Source organism: Myxine glutinosa, chromosome 6 (assembly GCF_964187855.1).
Source record: "Myxine glutinosa chromosome 6, kmMyxGlut1.1, whole genome shotgun sequence".
Taxonomy (NCBI): Eukaryota; Metazoa; Chordata; class Myxini; order Myxiniformes; family Myxinidae; genus Myxine; species Myxine glutinosa.
In genome coordinates, this window is record NC_136266.1 from 126,007,272 (window position 1) to 126,026,032 (window position 18,761).

The 18,761-nt window shown below is 44.2% G+C and overlaps 1 protein-coding gene across 13 annotated transcripts in view; it reads right to left on the reverse strand.

Annotated features, from left to right (window-relative positions):
• The window catches only part of LOC137415338 (V-type proton ATPase 116 kDa subunit a 1), a 221,662-nt gene that overhangs the window by 166,594 nt on the left and 36,307 nt on the right, over positions 1–18,761 (reverse strand). For 6 of the 13 annotated variants that reach the window (XR_013623861.1, XM_068100932.2, XM_068100930.2 and 3 more), the window contains exons 5-6: positions 16,601–16,729; positions 10,300–10,380 (exon numbers count right to left, since the gene is read on the reverse strand). Coding sequence is in view for 11 of the 13 variants with exons in the window: in XM_068100932.2 (XP_067957033.1) it covers positions 10,300–10,380; positions 16,601–16,729 (210 nt within the window). In the remaining 2 variants the exon portion in view is untranslated. Of the gene's footprint in view, positions 1–7,862; positions 7,891–9,079; positions 9,669–10,299; positions 10,381–16,600; positions 16,730–18,761 lie in introns of those variants that run through there. The other 7 variants (XM_068100933.2, XM_078780485.1, XM_078780483.1 and 4 more) reach the window with 3 other exon arrangements.

The window sequence follows — 18,761 nt, forward strand, 5'->3', positions numbered from 1 at the left end:
GTTCGTATACTCGATTTCACTGGGGTGGGTAAGGAGAACAGTGAGGTAGGTAGGCATAGGTTTTTTTCTTTTATTACAAGTTTGTGATTTTTGGGGAGAAGAAGTGGACATAAGGGGTCGTGGGGTGAGGAATGAACAAACCCCAACAGCACATTCATTTTTTGATGAACCCTCTCACACGCATCACGAACCACAACAGACGCACACATCCACCCATCCATACTTAAGCTATCTATCAGTCCAGCCAATGTCCATGTTTCCCTTTTACCCCAATTAATGCTTCAAGGTACCTATCCAATTCCAATTTAAACACAACTGCTGCCACTACCTTTCCAGGGAAACCATTCCATGCATTAATTACTTTCTGAGAGAAAGACTGTCCACCTTACTACCATCCTAACCCCAGGCTGTGTCCCCTGGTCCAGTCACCATCAAATCTACTGAAAAACTGTCACATTTATTTTGTCTATACCCTTCATAATGTTAAGCTTCTTCTATCAGAATGCATCCAGTCACTCTACATCCATCTATTCACCCCACATCCATCTATCCACCCCACATCCATCTATTCACCCCACATCCATCTCGTCACCCAGAATCCATCTAGTCACTCTACATCCATCTATTCACCCCACATCCATCCATTCACCCCACATCCATCTCGTCACCCAGAATCCATTTAGTAACTATATCCATCTAGTCACCCAAAATCCATATAGTAACTCGACATCCCTCAAACCACCCCAGAATCCATCTAGTCACTCTACATCCATCTATTCACCCCACATCCATCGATCCACCTCACATCCATCCATTCACCCCACGTCCATCTCGTCACCCAGAATCCATTTAGTAACTATATCCATCTAGTCACCCAAAATCCATATAGTAACTCGACATCCCTCAAACCACCCCAGAATCCATCTAGTCACTCTACATCCATCTATTCACCCCACATCCATCCATTCACCCCACATCCATCTTGTCACCCAGAATCCATTTAGTAACTATATCCCTGGTGTTGGGCTAGCGGCTAGGGTGCCGGCTTAGGATCCTAGGATCCTGGGTTCGAATCCCGGTCAATCGCTGAATTAACGCCAGGGGGGTTGACTCAGCCTGTCATCCTTCCGAGGTCGGCTAATTGAGTACCAGTTCACTGGTAATTCCCTGCTTGTCGTTAAAAGCGGCAAAAAGGGTTGGCGTCAGGAAGGGCATCCGGCCGTAAAACATTGCTTCAAAAAGGGGACCGAAAAACAACAACAACCACAGTTCCCGAAAAAGGCCAACCCCCGCTTGCGGGGAAAAATGGCCTCTAAAGGTGTTTTTTTTTTATCCATCTAGTCACCCAGAATCCATAATCCATATAGTAACTCTACATCCATCTAATCATCCCAGAATCCATATAGTCACTCTTCATCCATAGAGTCACCCCAAAATCCATCTTGTAACTCTATGTACATCCATGTAATCACCTCAGAATCCATCTAGTCACTCCACATCCATCTAATCACACCAGAATCCATCTCGTCACTCTACATTCATTGAATCACCCCAAAATCCATGGTGTAACTCTACATCCATCTAATCACCCCAGAATCCATCTAGTCACTCGACATCCATTGAGTCACCCAAGAATCTATGGTGTAACTCTACGTCCATCTAATCACACCAGAATCCATCTAGTCACTCCACATTCATTGAGTCACCCCAAAATCCATGGTGTAACTCTACATCCATCTAATCACCCCAGAATCCATCTAGTCACTCTACATCCATCTAATCACACCAGAATCCATCTAGTCACTCTACATTCATTGAGTCACCCCAAAATCCATGGTGTAACTCTACATCCATCTAATCACCCCAGAATCCATCTAGTCAGTCTACATCCATAAAGTAACCCCAGAATCCATCTAGTAACTCTAGATCCATCTAATCACACCAGAATCCATCTAGTCACTCTACATTCATTGAGTCACCCCAAAATCCATGGTGTAACTCTACATCCATCTAATCACCCCAGAATCCATCTAGTCAGTCTACATCCATAAAGTAACCCCAGAATCCATCTAGTAACTCTAGATCCATCTTATCACCCCAGAATCCATCTAGTCACTCTACATCCATCTAATCACCCCAAAATCCATGGCATAACTCTACATCCATCTAATCACCCCAGAATCCATCTAGCCACTCTACATCCATCTAATCACACCAGAATCCATCTAGTCACTCTACATTCATTGAATCACCCCAAAATCCATAGTGTAACTCTACATCCATCTAATCACCCCATAATCCATCTAGTCAGTCTACATCCATAAAGTCACCCCAGAATCCATCTAGTAACTCTACATCCATCTAATCACCCCAGAATCCATCTAGTCACTCTACATCCATCTAATCACCCCAGAATCCATCTAGTCACTCTACATCCATCTAATCACACCAGAATCCATAGTGTAACTCTACATCCATCTAATCACCCCAGAATCCATCTAGTCAGTCTACATCCATAAAGTCACCCCAGAATCCATCTAGTAACTCTAGATCCATCTAATCACACCAGAATCCATCTAGTCACTCTACATTCATTGAATCACCCCAAAATCCATAGTGTAACTCTACATCCATCTAATCACCCTAGAATCCATCTAGTCAGTCTACATCCATAAAGTCACCCCAGAATCCATCTAGTAACTCTACATCCATCTAATCACCCCAGAATCCATCTCATCACTCTACATTCATTGAGTCACCCCAGAATCCATCGAGTCACTACACTGAGCCTGCTTTATGAAAGCTGTTCTTTTTCAGGTGTGGTGACAAAACTGTAGAAAATATTTGAGGTGAGACCTTACTAAATCACTGTACATTGTTGGTGCGGTTGCGAGAGGATGCTGGCGCTGCATGTTCGCCGCTTCTCCGACTGGATGGATGTACAGGGTCTGCTTCTACTTTTCTGACCTGACATCTCACACCTGTCCTGCCTTTTGTTGATTGTGGATTGGATTGGATTTGTGGATTGTGGACTTTGATATGTGGATTGTGGATGCCGCCATGGCGTCGCGTATGGGGACGCTGGTGGTGTTTGTTTTCCAACGGAAGGCGCACGTGCCGTGCGTTCTCCGGCTGGATAACGGAATCTGCTTTTGATGGTACGGAATACGGAATCGAAAGGTACGGATTCTGCTTTTCTAGTACTCTTGGCGGCTTTTTGGCTGACGGGTCTGCTCTCTGCTTGATCCTCCCGGCTTCACCTGTCCTGCTCTTCTGCCGTTGCCTCCTGCCCGCTCCCGGGCATCTCGCACCTGTCCTGCCTTTTGTTTCTTGGGTTGCTCTCCTGTGGGTTGCCTGGACGGCTGGCTGGCTCCCTGTTGGCCACTGCTGCGGTCGTCGAGCTGCAGGACACTCGCTGGCTGTTGACGCTGGCTGTTGCCTGGCTGCCTCCTCGGCTCTCGGCTTGCTCGTCCTTGGCTCTCTATTGGTCCTCGGGCTGCTCATCTTCATTTCTCGACCCTCCTCGCGTGTCGTGCTCTGGACCAGCCTGTTGTGCCTGGCGCTTTGGTCAACCAGCCTGCGGCTGCTGGCTGACCTCTCCGGGCTTTGTGCCCCTTCGCTCCTGCCTGGCATGGCACTGAGGTACTCCGCCGCTAGGCTTCTTCAACTCAACAACCACTCCACTCCGCCATACATCTCTGTCATCAAAAACCACGGACTCCTACGACGACCCAGATACATCCATAGAGGCTCCGGTCGCAAGTTTGTTTATTCCCAGACAGGTCACTCCATCCCCTCACTCTGGTCAGCTGAGCGCACTCTCACCCGTCGATTACGTCATCACAGCAACATACACGAACGCGTCCCCTGTCTGCAAGCCATGGCAAAATCACCCGAGTCCATCCGCACCATACAAAGCAATATGAAGCGTACTCTGTTCAATACCTGGTCCCTCAACAATAAAAGCCACATCTTGAACGACTTCATTCTGGACAATAAACTGGACTTTCTCTGTGTGACTGAAACCTGGCAACAACCTCTGGACTACCTCTCACTCAACCTCACTACACCCAATGGTTACTCTTACATCAATAAACCACGCTCGGAGGGCCGAGGTGGTGGAATTGCTGTAATACACCGACAGGACATCAAGACCAGCCTCATTTCCATCTCATCTGCTCCATCATTTGAACACCTGGCTTTTAAACTTTCTGGTTACACACAGTCAGTTATGGCAGTTGTCTACCGCCCTCCCAAACCACACCCATCATTCCTGTCTGACTTCTCTTACTTTCTGACCCAGCTCTGTTCCTTCTCCCCCTCAACCATCCTCCTCGGTGATTTAAATATCCACATGGACTCCACTGACTCCACAATAACCGCTGACTTCATTGATATTCTTAATTGCTTTAACCTCACTCAACATGTCAACTTTCCCACCCATAACCGTGGTCACATTCTGGACCTTGTCTGTTCTATTGGACTAAATCTACACCATCTCTCTGGCTCTGACCTCACCCTCCCCGATCACTTAGCCATCACTATGACCATCAACATTCCCACCCCAGCACCAAGGCAAAAACGCATAATCAACTCCCGTAAGCTAAACTCTCTTTCACCTACCTCATTCTCATCTTCCCTCTCCGAAAAGATGTCCACCTCTCCCTTCGTTGAATTGCACAGCCCCTCTGACCTCACTGACTACTACAACCACACTCTCTCCTCCTGCCTCGACCAGCTTGCGCCTATAAAAACCAAAACAGTTTCCTTCACCCATTCTGCTCCCTGGTTTACCCCTGAACTCCGCCTGATGAAAACCCGTGCCCGCCAACTTGAAAGACTCCGTAATAAAACAGGTCTCGCAATCTACTCCCAAGCCTACAAAGACCACCTGCAGCACTACAAAGATGCCCTTTCCCACGCCCGCTCCACCTACTACTCTCAAATAATCCACTCTGGCTCTGGAAACCCAAAAGCACTCTTCTCCACAATAAACAAACTCCTCAGCCCCCTGGATACCACCACCTAGTCATTCACAGTCAACAATTGCATTTTTTTTCCTTTCATTCTTCCAAATCAAGATAGACAACATTGACAGCAGCTAACCACCACCTCACCTGCTCCCCCTCAAACCATCTGCCCCCCCCCTTATCCTGCCAACCCCTATCTCAGTTTTCCCCAGTCTCCCCTACTGACCTCTCTGAACTCCTCACAGGAATGAAAACTGCCACCTGCACTCTGGACCTCATCCCCTCCAGCTTTGTTAAGGCTTGCCTTCCTGCTCTCTCTCCACTTATCACTGCAACGATAAACTCCTCCCTGTCTACTGGCATCGTCCCACCATCCTTCAAAATCGCTGCTGTCACCCCCATTCTGAAAAAACCTGGACTCAACCCTGACACCCCAAATAACTTCAGACCCATCTCCAACCTATCCTTTCTGTCAAAAGTTTTGGAACGCGCTGTAGCCACTCAACTCAAACATCACCTCTCTGCCAATAACCTGTATGAAACATTCCAATCCGGATTCCGCCTCAACCACAGTACGGAAACTGCACTCCTCAAAATCACAAACGACCTTCTCCTCTCCTCCGATGCCGGTAACCTCAACATTCTCATCCTTCTCGACCTCAGCGCCGCCTTTGACACCATCAATCACATCATCCTCCTTACCCGACTTGAAACCACCTTTAACATCACTGGCACTGCCCCCTTTCTTGGATCAAATCATACCTCTCCGACAGGCACCTGTTCATCTCCATCAACAACTGCAAATCCCCCACCGCTCCCCTCCCCCCAAGGTGTCCCCCAAGGTTCAGTTCTCGGTCCCCTCCTCTTCATCCTGTACCTGTTCCCCCTTGGTCACTTAATCCGTCGTCATGGTCTCCAATTCCACTGCTTTGCCAATGACATCCAGCTTTTCATTTCCGCCAAGTCAATTTCCACCGTCACCCACTCTATCCTGACAAACTGCATCACTGAAATAAAATCCTGGCTTCAAATCAACTTCGTCAAACTAAACTGTGATAAATCCGAAATAATCATTATTGGACCAAAAACGCTCACCAAATCCACCCACTTCACCCTCAACATCGACGGTATCCCAGTATCCACCTCCCCTCACATCCGGAATCTTGGCATCATCTTTGACCAAACCCTCTCCTTCGACAAACACACTAAACAGATCACCAAGACAGCCTTCTTTCATCTGAAAAACATTGCCCGTCTCCGTCCATCCCTCTCCTCCACAGCTGCAGAAACCCTCATCCACGCCTTCATCACTTCTCGTCTGGACTACTGCAACAGCCTCCTCTATGGTTCACCCTCAAATATCATCAATAAACTTCAATACATTCAGAACTCCGCTGCCCGTCTACTCACCCACTCCCGGGCCCGGGACCACATCACCCCCGTCCTTCACAAGCTCCACTGGCTCCCCATCTCCCAGAGAATCCAGTACAAAATCCTCCTCCTGACATACAAAGCCCTCCATAACCTGGCCCCATCCTATCTGACTGACCTCCTCCCCAGACACTCCCACCCGCACCCTCCGCCCTGCTGCTGCCAACCTCCTGTCCCCCCCCCACCCCCCCCCATCCGGACCAAACTCAGATCCTGGGGGGACAGGGCCTTCTCCATCGCCGCTCCCACACTCTGGAACTCACTACCTCAAACCATCAGAGACTCCTCCTCACTCACCACATTCAAATCATCACTCAAGACCCACCTGTTCAACACCGCATTCAACACCTGACCGTCTCTTCTCCTTCTCCTTCCTTTCTGTTTGGTTATTTACTTATGTATTTTTGTCTTTTTTGTCTTTGTTTTACGTACTATGTCAAAGCGTCTTTGGGTTTCTTGAAAAGTGCTATACAAAATTAATGTATTATTATTATTTATTATTATTACATTTTAACACTAGCTCTTCTGATGTACAATTTCTTCCTCTGCGAATACAACCTAAAACCCTCCCAGCTTTACTTGTAGCTACATAGCAGTGTTGACCTCCCCCCAACCCCATTTTTTCCCCCATCGAATAAACAATAATCTACTAATTAAAAAAAAGCTATCTTTAAAATATGATGCAAACACACTCAGGTGAGTTCCATCAACAACCACCTCGCTTCACATTCCCCGACGACCTTCAACCAATATGAACTCAAATTATGAGACAGACAGCTTGGGATATTGCATGATTATATAGCAGAGAGAACATGATTCAAACAAAGTGAAGAATTTTCATCAATCAACTTTCAACTGGCAACTCTGCATCCATTCGGATCATTCATTCCATGTCAAACAAATCCAATACTTCATCATGTTGCATTACAAGTTAATGGCAAAAATGCCATTATTTCGGCCTGCATCCCTTACGGATGAGCTCAGAAATGAAAGTGCATAGTGATTCATTCCAGGATTCATTTCAATAAATCACAGTGTGCGAGTTTAAAATCATGCATTAAAATCGTTTAACCTCCAAGAAGATTCAAGAAATGGCTTAATGCTCACAGTGAAAATCTGTCGATCCCATCGTCAAACATTCCAAAGTCACACAATTAAACAAGGATAGACGCTTTATGGTTAAAATTGGACTTGTTGGCCAGGCTTAAAGCTTTGGGCGAGAAGACTTTGGGCGAGAACACAAACCCTTGCTATATTTAATAAAATGTAAATCACGGAAGCTTAGAATTATCAAAAGATAAGGTTTGAAAAATTCATTGACATACAAGTATTCATATATATATTCACTCAAAATATGCTTCAAGACAGCTGTTCACATACAAGTCAGATCACTCCCTCCCCCCTCCACCCCCCAATCCAAAAACATGATCTTTCCTACCCTCGTTAACCCCACCCACCAACCTGTCACTACACTCCTTCCAAATTTCCAGTACAGTGGAACCTTGACTTACGAGTTTAATCCGTTCCGTGACCGAGCTCGTAAGTCAAATTGCTCGTATCTCAAATCAAATTTCCCCATTGAAATGCATTGAAATGCTATTAATCCGTTCCAGCCCGCCAAAAACCACACCAATTTTTTTTTAAATATACAGTATATATAAAAATATCTCGCGCTTTATATTTCACCTGTATGCAGCATACAAGTTGGCAGGATGGCCTGGACTGGAGGTACGCACACTTGACTCTAAAGTCTAAACTGTCCAGCCTGGGTTTGAATCCCGACCCAGCTATAACCTGTCATGGGTGAATCACAGGCAGGGTGATTCATCAATGGGTGTACCGCTAAACTGGGCGCCCCGTTTGTGTCCCATTAGTTGTTGGATGTTAAGGATCTCACCGTGTTTTCCACAAAGAGAAGGCGAGCTATCGCCGGCACTCTGAACAAGTTGACGGCAGAGATACTGTACTTGCACGGCATGATAACCACGTGTCGCACGATCTCTTGTCATGGTCCACAAGATTATCACAGAGAGGTGCAGCTTCCAGCGTTTCGAGATCTGATCCAGGCCTATCCAACGAGACCGGTCCCAGCGTTCTAGGCCCGGTGGTTGTCTCAGACGGACCCGACAACGGCAGTGTTCGTTTTAACTCGATTCGATTCGAGCGCCGACGTGCCGGCGAACAAAACCGGTCATATCTTTTGAACGCGTGGCTCGATTTTTACAAAATAAACTTTTTCTTGAAGGTCTGAACCGTGCGCTCAAAACGATACCGAGTTTGACCCTGAGAGAGCCGTTTTGCGCCGGCAAAGGCGCCTTGTGTGACGTGAGGACCACGTCGTGCTGCATAGATTATCATAAATTATCATATCATTATCGGCGGCGTTATATATCATTAGCGCTATACGACAGAGATACTGTACGTGCACGGCAAGATAACCACGTGACCGGAGCCCACCTGGCGGCGTAAACTCAAAATAACCGAAATGCGAAATCTAAAATGCAGCGCTATACTACGACAGAGATACTGTACGTGCACGGCAAGATAACCACGTGACCGGGTGGCGAAAGCTCGTAACTCGGATCTCGGCTCGCATCTCAAAGCAATAAACTGCCAGAGTGACGGCTCGTATCTCGAAAAACTCGTAAGTTGGGGCACTCGTAAGTCGAGGTTCCACTGTATTTCCTTCTGTATCCATCCGGTCTTCATTCCGGTCGATCGCTGAATTAACGCCAGGGGGGTTGACTCAGCCTGTCATCCTTCCGAGGTCGGCTAATTGAGTACCAGTTCACTGGTAATTCCCTGCTTGTCGTAAAAGGCAACAAACAGGGTTGGCGGCAGGAAGGGCATCCGGCCGTAAAACATTGCTTCAAAAAGGGGACCCAAAAAACAACAACAACCACGGTCCCCGAAAAGGCCAACCCCCGCTTTGCGGGGAAAAATGGCCTCTAAACGGTGGTTATCCATCCGGTCTACCACATGCATCCTTTCGTGCCCCCATTCCTCCCCACACTGATTGTTTGGCCAAGTCTTCCTCTAGTTTGTCCTCCAACCCTGCTGTTGGTCTCCCCCTTCCTCTCTCAACTGTTGCCACTGTTCCATTGCATCCTGATCCGTTCAGTGTTCGAGATTTGCTTCCACAAGCCGGGACTCTGTATACAAAATAGATAAATAAAAAAGTAAAGGAAAACACCAAATTAAAGAAAACGTTTGGAACTGTATTGAGGCATTTGATGTGCTGGGGACTTATGCAAACGTACCATACTTCTAAGTGCTGCCAAAACATCAGTGCTGCCAAAGTAATTCCAGGGGAAAGATCACACTTCATGGCTTGTTTTTGCCTTCGCAGTCAGCTAGGGAAGGAATTTGTAATTTGTTCAGGGTGCCGGGAATAACTAGCACATTCTTCACCAAATACACCATGGGATTGTTAACGTCCACTAATGACCAGCGCTAGCAGACAGGAGGTCCTCCGGCTTAATATCCTTCAAATTGACGGTGCACACATTGACTCCTTGTCCTGCATGTGAAATACCAGGGGGACAAATTATAGCTAGGCCAAGATTCAAATCCGGATGAAATAGCTCAAAGGTGAATTGATGAATGAATGAACTGGAGTATGCAAACGAATAACTTGATCTTGATCCTAAGTAGATCAGATTTTTACTTGTTTAACAATCAGCTTTCCAATGGGATTAAAAATGGAACAAATGAAATTCACTATTTAATAGGCATCGCATGGAACTGCCAAACATGGCTATCCGAGGGCATTTAGAATTCAAAAAAAATCCAGGTTTTTTTTTTTTTTTGTCACATGATGGTGATGATACAATTTGTATCCAAAAACAGTACAATTTCAACCATGAAGCTTCTACCTTGATTTAAGGAAAAGGCAAACCTTTACTGTAAAGGGGTTGGAGGATGTGTAATCACGCATTTGTCCACTGCTGGATCTTGAGACGTTTCCAAACACAGAAACCTGTGAGAATAGTACATCCACAAACTGCAGGCCAAACAATAATTTCCTGGCTAGAGGGGTAACATCTCAATAAAATAAGTAAATAAAGGTGCACACACACACACACACACATCCAAATTCAGAAGACAAAGCTATGAAGAAAAGAGCTCGATTATATCAGTGACATCCATATGAAAACGGCCTTATAACATAACTCAATCGCCACTGACAGCAATAACATGTTTATTTGGCATGCACGCAAACAAATTTGAAATGCCTTGTAACATTTCACTTTGGCAATCAACAGAACCACAGGCATAGCGAATGAACAGAGCTGTAGTTGACCGAAACATCTATTTTCCCTGAATTTGTCGGTGAAAACATCAAGTATTCGTTCAATTGCGGAAAAAAACCTGAACCCAATCTCCATTTAATAATGCTATTCATTAAATCCCCAAAAGGCTTTCCATTGCATTAAAATGTCAAAAGCGAACATTAAATCCCATCCCATAAAGAAACAGAAAAAAACAACTGCATATGAAAATAAAACAAATCAAATTTTTTATAATCAAGCGCATCCACAGATCCAACAGACTTAAGTTAAACATGTGGAATGCTCAATTCTCTAGGAATAAGCATTGGAAACAAATGGGTTTTTAAAAATAACTGCTTAAAACATGTAGCACGCATTCAAAGCCTGTGTGCAAGGTTGCATGTTACTGCGAACGACTTGCATTCTGAGAGAAGCAGATTTGAGGAGTGGCAGTGTTAATGCGGAATAAAAAGGCAAAGCCCAAATCGTCATCGTATACAGGTAACACAAAAAAAAAATGTTCATAATGCTTTTGAGAAATGAAAGTTGCATAAATACACTTGTATATTATTGTCAAAATAAAATGAAGATAACCAGGACAATGCAGAGCTTCAAGGGGTACATAAATTACAATGGATCTGAGACCCAGTGTGGGTGGACTCACTCACTCACATGGTGCAAATAACTTGGACATGCAAAGTTATAAAATAACCTTGTGGTCAAATCAGTCAACTTTGTCAAACTATGCCTCAGGCCGCCGAGGAGCGCTAGTCGAGCCAGTAGAGCGTAGATCTTAGGCACACGTATATTTATTACGAGCGAGGTACCCATGCTATGCATGCGTGGGAGGCCAAAATCTCAAAGAAAAAATGTTTTGAGAAATTTTCTGAAAACTCCCAACCACCTTTGGACACGTGCAAGGACCCTAAAAGCTGCACAAAAAAATTGGTGGGGCTTGCCCCAAATCTGTAGTAGTACGATGGAAAATCAATATACCTTTAATGATGATGAAGCTGATGGTGTTGGCTGGGGAGGGGGATTGGCTCTTATGTGCCATGATGAAGGAAATGGGTTATTACAGAAAAACTCAATTGTATTGAGAAATTCCCGGAAGCTGCGAATACGTTTACATGCGGAGAAAAATCGGCATCATACAGGTGGAAACGCAAAATCTCAATTGTATCGAGATATTATCAAATGAGCGAATATTTCTACATGCAATAAAAGGCAAAACTGTGAATGCCGAACCCATGAATGTTTTTTACATATGGAGAAAGACAGCAGCTTTGTACAGGTAGAAACTCAAAATCATAATTGTTTAGAAAATTTATTAAATGCCAACCCACCTAAGAACACCCGCTTAGACCTAAACAGGTTCCACAGAAAGTTTGGCGGGGCTGGCCGCAAAACAGACAATACTTCAGTGATGGACAGACGACAGACAAACAGACAGTCGTGCATTCATATATTGTACACCGCTCCTTTCCTATTCCATCTCCAGGTGCTTTATGATTTCATCGTCGTGCACATAAGGGGGCCCGGTGATGACGCGCGCTGAAAGGGAGTACTCAGTTTTCACTCCGGTTTTTTTCTTGTTTTCTTGTGTTCTTGTTGTACACCGCTCCTTTCCTATGCCATCTCCAGGCACTGCATGATGTCATCGCCGGGCACTGAAGGGGGCCCAGTGATGACGCGCACGCTGAAAGGGAGTACTCAGTTTTCACTCAGGTTGTTTGTTTGTTTTCTTGTTTATTTGTTTGTTTGTTTGTTTGTTTGTTTGTACAGGCAATATCTCAGTCATCCTTTGAGCTCGGAAGCTGAAATTTGGGCACAATAATGAGCAAGTGCTTTGGCAAAAACTGTATTTCTTGCTTTTTGATTAATCAATTTATCGATTAGTTACTTAATTAATACCGATTCATAAAGTACTTATTTATTTCCTTTCTCATCTGGGAAATATCTGAGCCACTTTTTGAGCTAGGAAGCTGATATTTGGACAAGACATGACCAAGCAATTTGGCTGTAAATGGTATTTATGATTTATTGACTAATCAATTAAACAATAAATTATTTAATTATTTGATTAATGAATAAATGAATTTCGATTAATGAATGATTAACGAATTTCAGAATCGTTGGAATCTCCCGCAATGAAGCCAACTCCAAGGGCCTTTCACTCACTCACCACAGGCAGGTAGGTAGGTGGTCTTTCTGTCTTCTACAGACACCTATCCGGCCTAGCTCCCCCAGCTTTATCTGTGCTCCGTCCCCCAATATCTGCCAGCAACCCTCTTCTGGTGAAATTGCCAAAATCAAGACTCTCTGCTCACCTTCACTCCTCTTTACTCCCACCTCTGGAACAAACTCCCCCACTCTCTTCAATCCCACTCCTCCCTCCAGGTCTTTAAAACAGCTGTTCACCACCATCTCTTGTCTTCCCCCATCCAAAACCTTGAACTCTTCTACCCCCGTTAATTCACCCTAGATCCACTTTGAAATCCCGACTTCTTTCCTCCCTGGAAGTTCTAGCAGTGTCCATGTGTTTTATACCTACACCCCCCCCCCCCCCCCACCACGCCTCCTCCCCCCAAGCCCTCTCCCTCCCACAGATCTCCCGTTGTCCCTGTTCTCTGCTGTTGTACTTGTGTGCTTCCCTCTCTCTCCCCATATTGTCTCCCGCCCCCTTTATTGTACGTTTTGTGTCGGTTTTTTTTTTTTGTGATTGATGTTAGCTAGCTAGCTCTTACACGAGCCTCGATCTTGTATACCAAAAAATAATAATAATAATTAATTAATCCATTTTAAAAAATAGTTAGATTCGGATGAAACGGTGGTGGTTTAGATATTCTATTAGTCAATTGATGAATTATTTAATGATTATTATTTATTTATTTTCATTATTAATCATTTATTTATTTTCTTTCTCATCTGGGCAATATCTCAGGCACCTCTTGAGCTAGGAAGCTGATATTTGGACACAACAGTGACCAAGTGATGTGGCTAAGGATATTTTTGATTTATTGATTAATCAATTTTTTTTTTTTCGATTAATGATTCATTTAATTAATTTTCAAAAAGTTATAGCTTCGGATGAAGCACTGGTGGGTTAGGTATGCTATTAGCCAATCGATGAAGAAAATATTTTCCGATTATTCTTTATCGATTTTAATTATGCAATTAATCAATCAATTATTGTACACCTCTCCCTCCCAATACAGTCTCTATGAACTGGGCGCCATGCTGCGCTAGAGGATGTTATTTATTTATTTCGCATGGGGGCGGTGTACTTTGAATGTATCTGTGTTCTTGATTGTTTGTTTTCTTGGTTGTTTTTTTGTTTGTCCAGGCAATATCTCAGTCATCCTTTGAGCTAGGAAGCTGAAATTTTGGCACAATAGTGAGCAAGTGCTTTGGCAAAAACAGTATTTTTGGTTTTTTGATTCATCAGTTAAGTGATTAGTTATTGAATTATTATCGATTAAATAAGCACTTATTTATTTCCTTTCTCTTCTGGGCATTACATCAGGCACCTTTTGAGCTAGGAATCTAATATTTGAACATGACAGTAACCAAGTGATGTGGCTATAAAGGATATTTTTGTTTTATTGATTAATCAATTAATCATTTCATTATTTATTGATTAATCAATTAATTATTTGATTTTTTCGATTAATTACTTCTTTAATTAATTTTCAAAAAGTTACAGCTTCGGATGAAGCACTGGTGATTTAGGTATGCTATTAGCCAATTGATTAAGAAAATATTTTATGATCACTATTTATTAATTTTAATTATGCAATTAATCAATCAATTATTGTACACCTCTCCTACCCAATACAGTCTCTATGAGCTGCAATACCACGCTGGAGGATATTTCTTTATTTCGCATGGGGGTGGTGTAGTTTGAATGTATCCGTACTTGTAGATGGTAAAATTTTTAAAACGTTAAAATTTCATTGTTGAAAAAAAAATAGAAAGAGCTTTTAATTGCAACGTGCTGCTGGGATACATAAGATTAAATTAGAAGGAAGAATGAATGATGCACACTACCGGACAAAAGTTTTAGAACACCTCAATTTTTCCAGTTTTTATTGAAATTTACGCAGTTTAATGTCCAGTGAATAACCTGAAATGGTACAAAGGTAAGCAGTAAACTGCTCGAGGTAAAAAAAAAAGTTTAGGTTAGCAAAAACGGGAAAATAATGTAAATTGCACAGTTATATTGTAAAAAAAAAAAAGGCCTTCTTCAGGGAACAAGTAATGGGTTAACAACTTACAGCTGTTCTGCAGCAATGTAAGTAAATTAAGCCTTGAAAGTTGATGCAAACAATTCCTACAGGTGTCCCAACCTCTGCTGATGACTTGATTACAAACCCCCTGTCTGTATAAAAGCAGTATTGGAACAGACTGTTATTACATCCTCTGAAGCATTATTTGGAAAATATTGCACTCCAGGAAGTAGTATATTGGAAACTGGAGGAAATTGACAGGAAGAGGTCTGGCAGACCCAAAGCCACAACAGAATCAGAAGACAAGTTTCTGAGAGTCACCAGCTTGCATGATAGGCGTCTCACAGGACAACAGCTTCAAGCACAGCTTAACACTGGTCGAAGTAATCAAGTCTCAGTTTCAACTGTGAAAAGAAGACTTCGAGCTGCAGGTTTGACAGGTCGAGTGGCAGTAAGAAAGCCATTGCTAAGATGGCGAAATAAGAAAAAGAGGCTTGCCTCGGCCATGAAGCACCGTAAGTGGACTAATGAAGACTGGAAGAAGGTCTTATGGACCGATGAATCAAAATTTGAAATCTTTGGTTCATCACGCAGGGTTTTTGTATGCCGTCGACGAGGCAAAAGGATGGTTCCTCAGTGTGTGACACCAACTGTCAAACATGGAGGAGGAAGTGTGATGGTCTGGGGCTCTTTTGCTGGATCCAGAGTCGGCGACTTGCACAGAGTGCCTGGCACACTGAACCAAAAGGGCTACCACAGCATTTGGCAGCACCATGCAATACCCTCTGGTATACACCTAGTTGGTCAGGGGTTCATCCTACAGCAAGATAATGACCCTAAACACACCTCCAGGCTATGTCAAAACTACCTTCGAGGGAAAGAACAAGACGGTAGGCTTCAAATCATGGAATGGCCAGCACAGTCTCAAGACTTAAACCCCATCGAGCTGGTTTGGGATGAACTGGACAGAAGGGTGAAAGCAAAGCAACCTACAAGTGCAACACATTTGTGGGAACTTCTGCAACAGTGTTGGGAAGAACTTCCCGAACAATATTTAATTTCCATTGTAGAAAGAATGCCACGAGTGTGTTCGGCGGTTATATCTGCAAAAGGTGGATAGTTTGCAGAGTCCAAAATTTAAATTAAATTTTGTTAAACAAAATGATTCTATGATTTCTTTTTTATCTCCAATTGTTTATTTGTTCTATGCTTAATTTCAGAGTACTTTGAGACATTAAACTGCGTAAATTTCAATAAAAACTTGAAAAACTGAGATGTTCTAAAACTTTTGACCGGTAGTGTATATTAAAGTAGAACTGTGTGGACTCACACTGATACACAGACTGAATACAATAGCCTCTACTATTTCTCCTAATAGGTGAGGCTGGCAAATGAAAAGTACGAGGAATTTTGAGCAATATAACTACATTATTTTCTCAATCAGAATACATTAAAAAAAAGAAATAGCTGTGGGGAAGGAGAGTGGGGGGGGGGGGGGGGGGGGTTAAATCAACTAAAGAGCTAAGTACACATTCAGAACAATTACCATAACCTTAAAATGTACAGTACATATAGCCAAAAGCCATTGAAGCCTTAAAAATGGACTCTTCAACATACTAAGCAGGAAAAGCAGACATCGACCTCTTCCAATAGTCAAACAGATAAACCAAACACATCAAATAGACCATGCGAATTGCACCTCGTCAAAGAATTGCTGCGTTTCCTGAAGGATGTGTTTAAGCTCCAGTAACTCCAAGAAGTTCTTCTTCAAAGCCTCCTGGTTGGTGTTTACCTCCCTCAGCTCATTCTCAAGTTTCTCAAAAGTAGCCTGAGAATGAAGGTATCACCGTTTTAAGTAGGGTCGAGGTTAAGCCATTCCCGTGTTAAGATACGACACATTGACACACGACATGGCTTTCTGGTTACCTCCGCCACCAAAGGTTGATGGAGGTTATGTTTTAACCCCTGTCTGTCTGTCTGTCTGTATGTTACGAGGCAAAATTTATTTATTATTTTTGACAAGTATGCTGATCACTCCTGTTTGTTTACGTGTGTGTGTTTGTTTGTGTGTTTGTCTGTCCGCACACTTATACTTGCCTACAGATCATAATCTTAAACCGATCTTCACAAAACCTCACCAAATGGTAGAGTTTGTGGTCCAACCAAATCCTATATATTGTTACGGAACCGGAGTACGGCACTCCCCTTAGCAAGGGGGGGGGGGGGGAGGTTAATCCCCTTGTCTTGTTAAGCTGGCCGTCTCCGTTCCTGGAACTACCCCGCTCCTTTGTGGGGTGGGATTGGCCAAGGTGATTGGTCAAGGGATTCCCGGACACCTCCGCCAATCCCTCCACAAAGCAGGTGGATGGCCCCGCTCGAATCCCGGACAAGATGGAGTTTGCCGAGCGGTTTAGCAATCCGGAATCCGAGCCGTTAGCGATGGACTAAACCCGATTATAAAGCGGTTCGGCCAAAATCGCGCCACAGATACTCAATTGAAAGAAATCACGAAAGCGATCGGACGAGAATGAAACCAAAGTAAGAAGAAAGAACACAGGTTTATTAACTAACTATAAGGAAATGAAAGGGGCGAGTACATACAGGAAATGGAAGGAGCAGAAGGACACAGAGCAATTCTTAAACAAGCTTACTTATCCCCAGGACAATACAGACAGAACGAACTCACGTACACGAATGGGAATTGCAGGCAGGAATGGCTGGAAGGATGAGAGGGGCAGACGGTCCACAGAGCTGGCGGGCAGGGAGGTCCGGCCCCGGGGATCGCGGCACGCCGTTGGTGTCCCGCGTGCACGCCCTCGCTCAGGTTCAGCGGCGAAAACCCGGTCGTCAGCGCTGGTTATTACTCAACTCAACTGCAGCTCGTCTCTCGCAGCTTATCTGAATTCTCTCTGAATTCTACTGCAGCACATCTCTGACTCAATTCAACTGCAGCACGTCTCAGCTCAGCTGGTGTCTCTTGGTTCTTCCTCCTCGGTCATCTCTCCAAGCAGTCCCTCCTCTTGCCTTTTTATCGGCTGTCGCCGGATCAAGCCGCGGGCTGCGAGGGCACGCCTACCGGGTCGCTCACCGCGGTGCTGGTTGGCTGGTTCGGGCTGGCTGACACCACCTTTGATGACGAGTTGGTGCCACGCCCGTGATCCGGCGGCTCCTCCCCCCTTCTTCTCTGTTCTTGGCCTCGTGCGCAATGGAGTTTTGGCAGCGTGGTGCCAACAAAAACAGCCCAATGCAACGGCGGCGAATGCCGCCCTACTGTTCCGGGCACTTTGAAGAGATGATTGGGGAAGTTGAAGGGGACCTATCTTATTTAATTAATGCAACGTAGAGTCAAACTATTGGAAACACAGCCTTACCTGAAACACATAATAACGAAATAACTACGAAGAGGGCCGATGGTTCGCTACGTGTTGCAATGTGGACTAACTAGGGGACGACCTTTGACCTTTACAATGAATGGAGGTATTTACAAAAAGAATTATTGACAAAGGGGTATATTTACAACACTTTACAAAGTGCAGGGTTCTCAAAACCCCAACACAGCACCCTCATTCCTCCAGGCACGTCCCGGGCCGAAAAAAACTTTAACTTAATGTGACACTCAGGTGTAATACCCCTCTACTATTAACCTTACCCTGAGTGCAACAATTTTAAACACAATTAAGTATGTCCCCCTGCTACGTTGCATCCTGCCTCACAGATTCACACCCACAGAATAACCGAATTGCAGAATTATTCGCAAACTAAACATTGACGGTGGGGAGCATTATTTACACGGCACTAATTTGTATTTACATGGCAAACCCAGGACCTGTCATTTGTTTGGGAAACAAAAGAACCCTGCG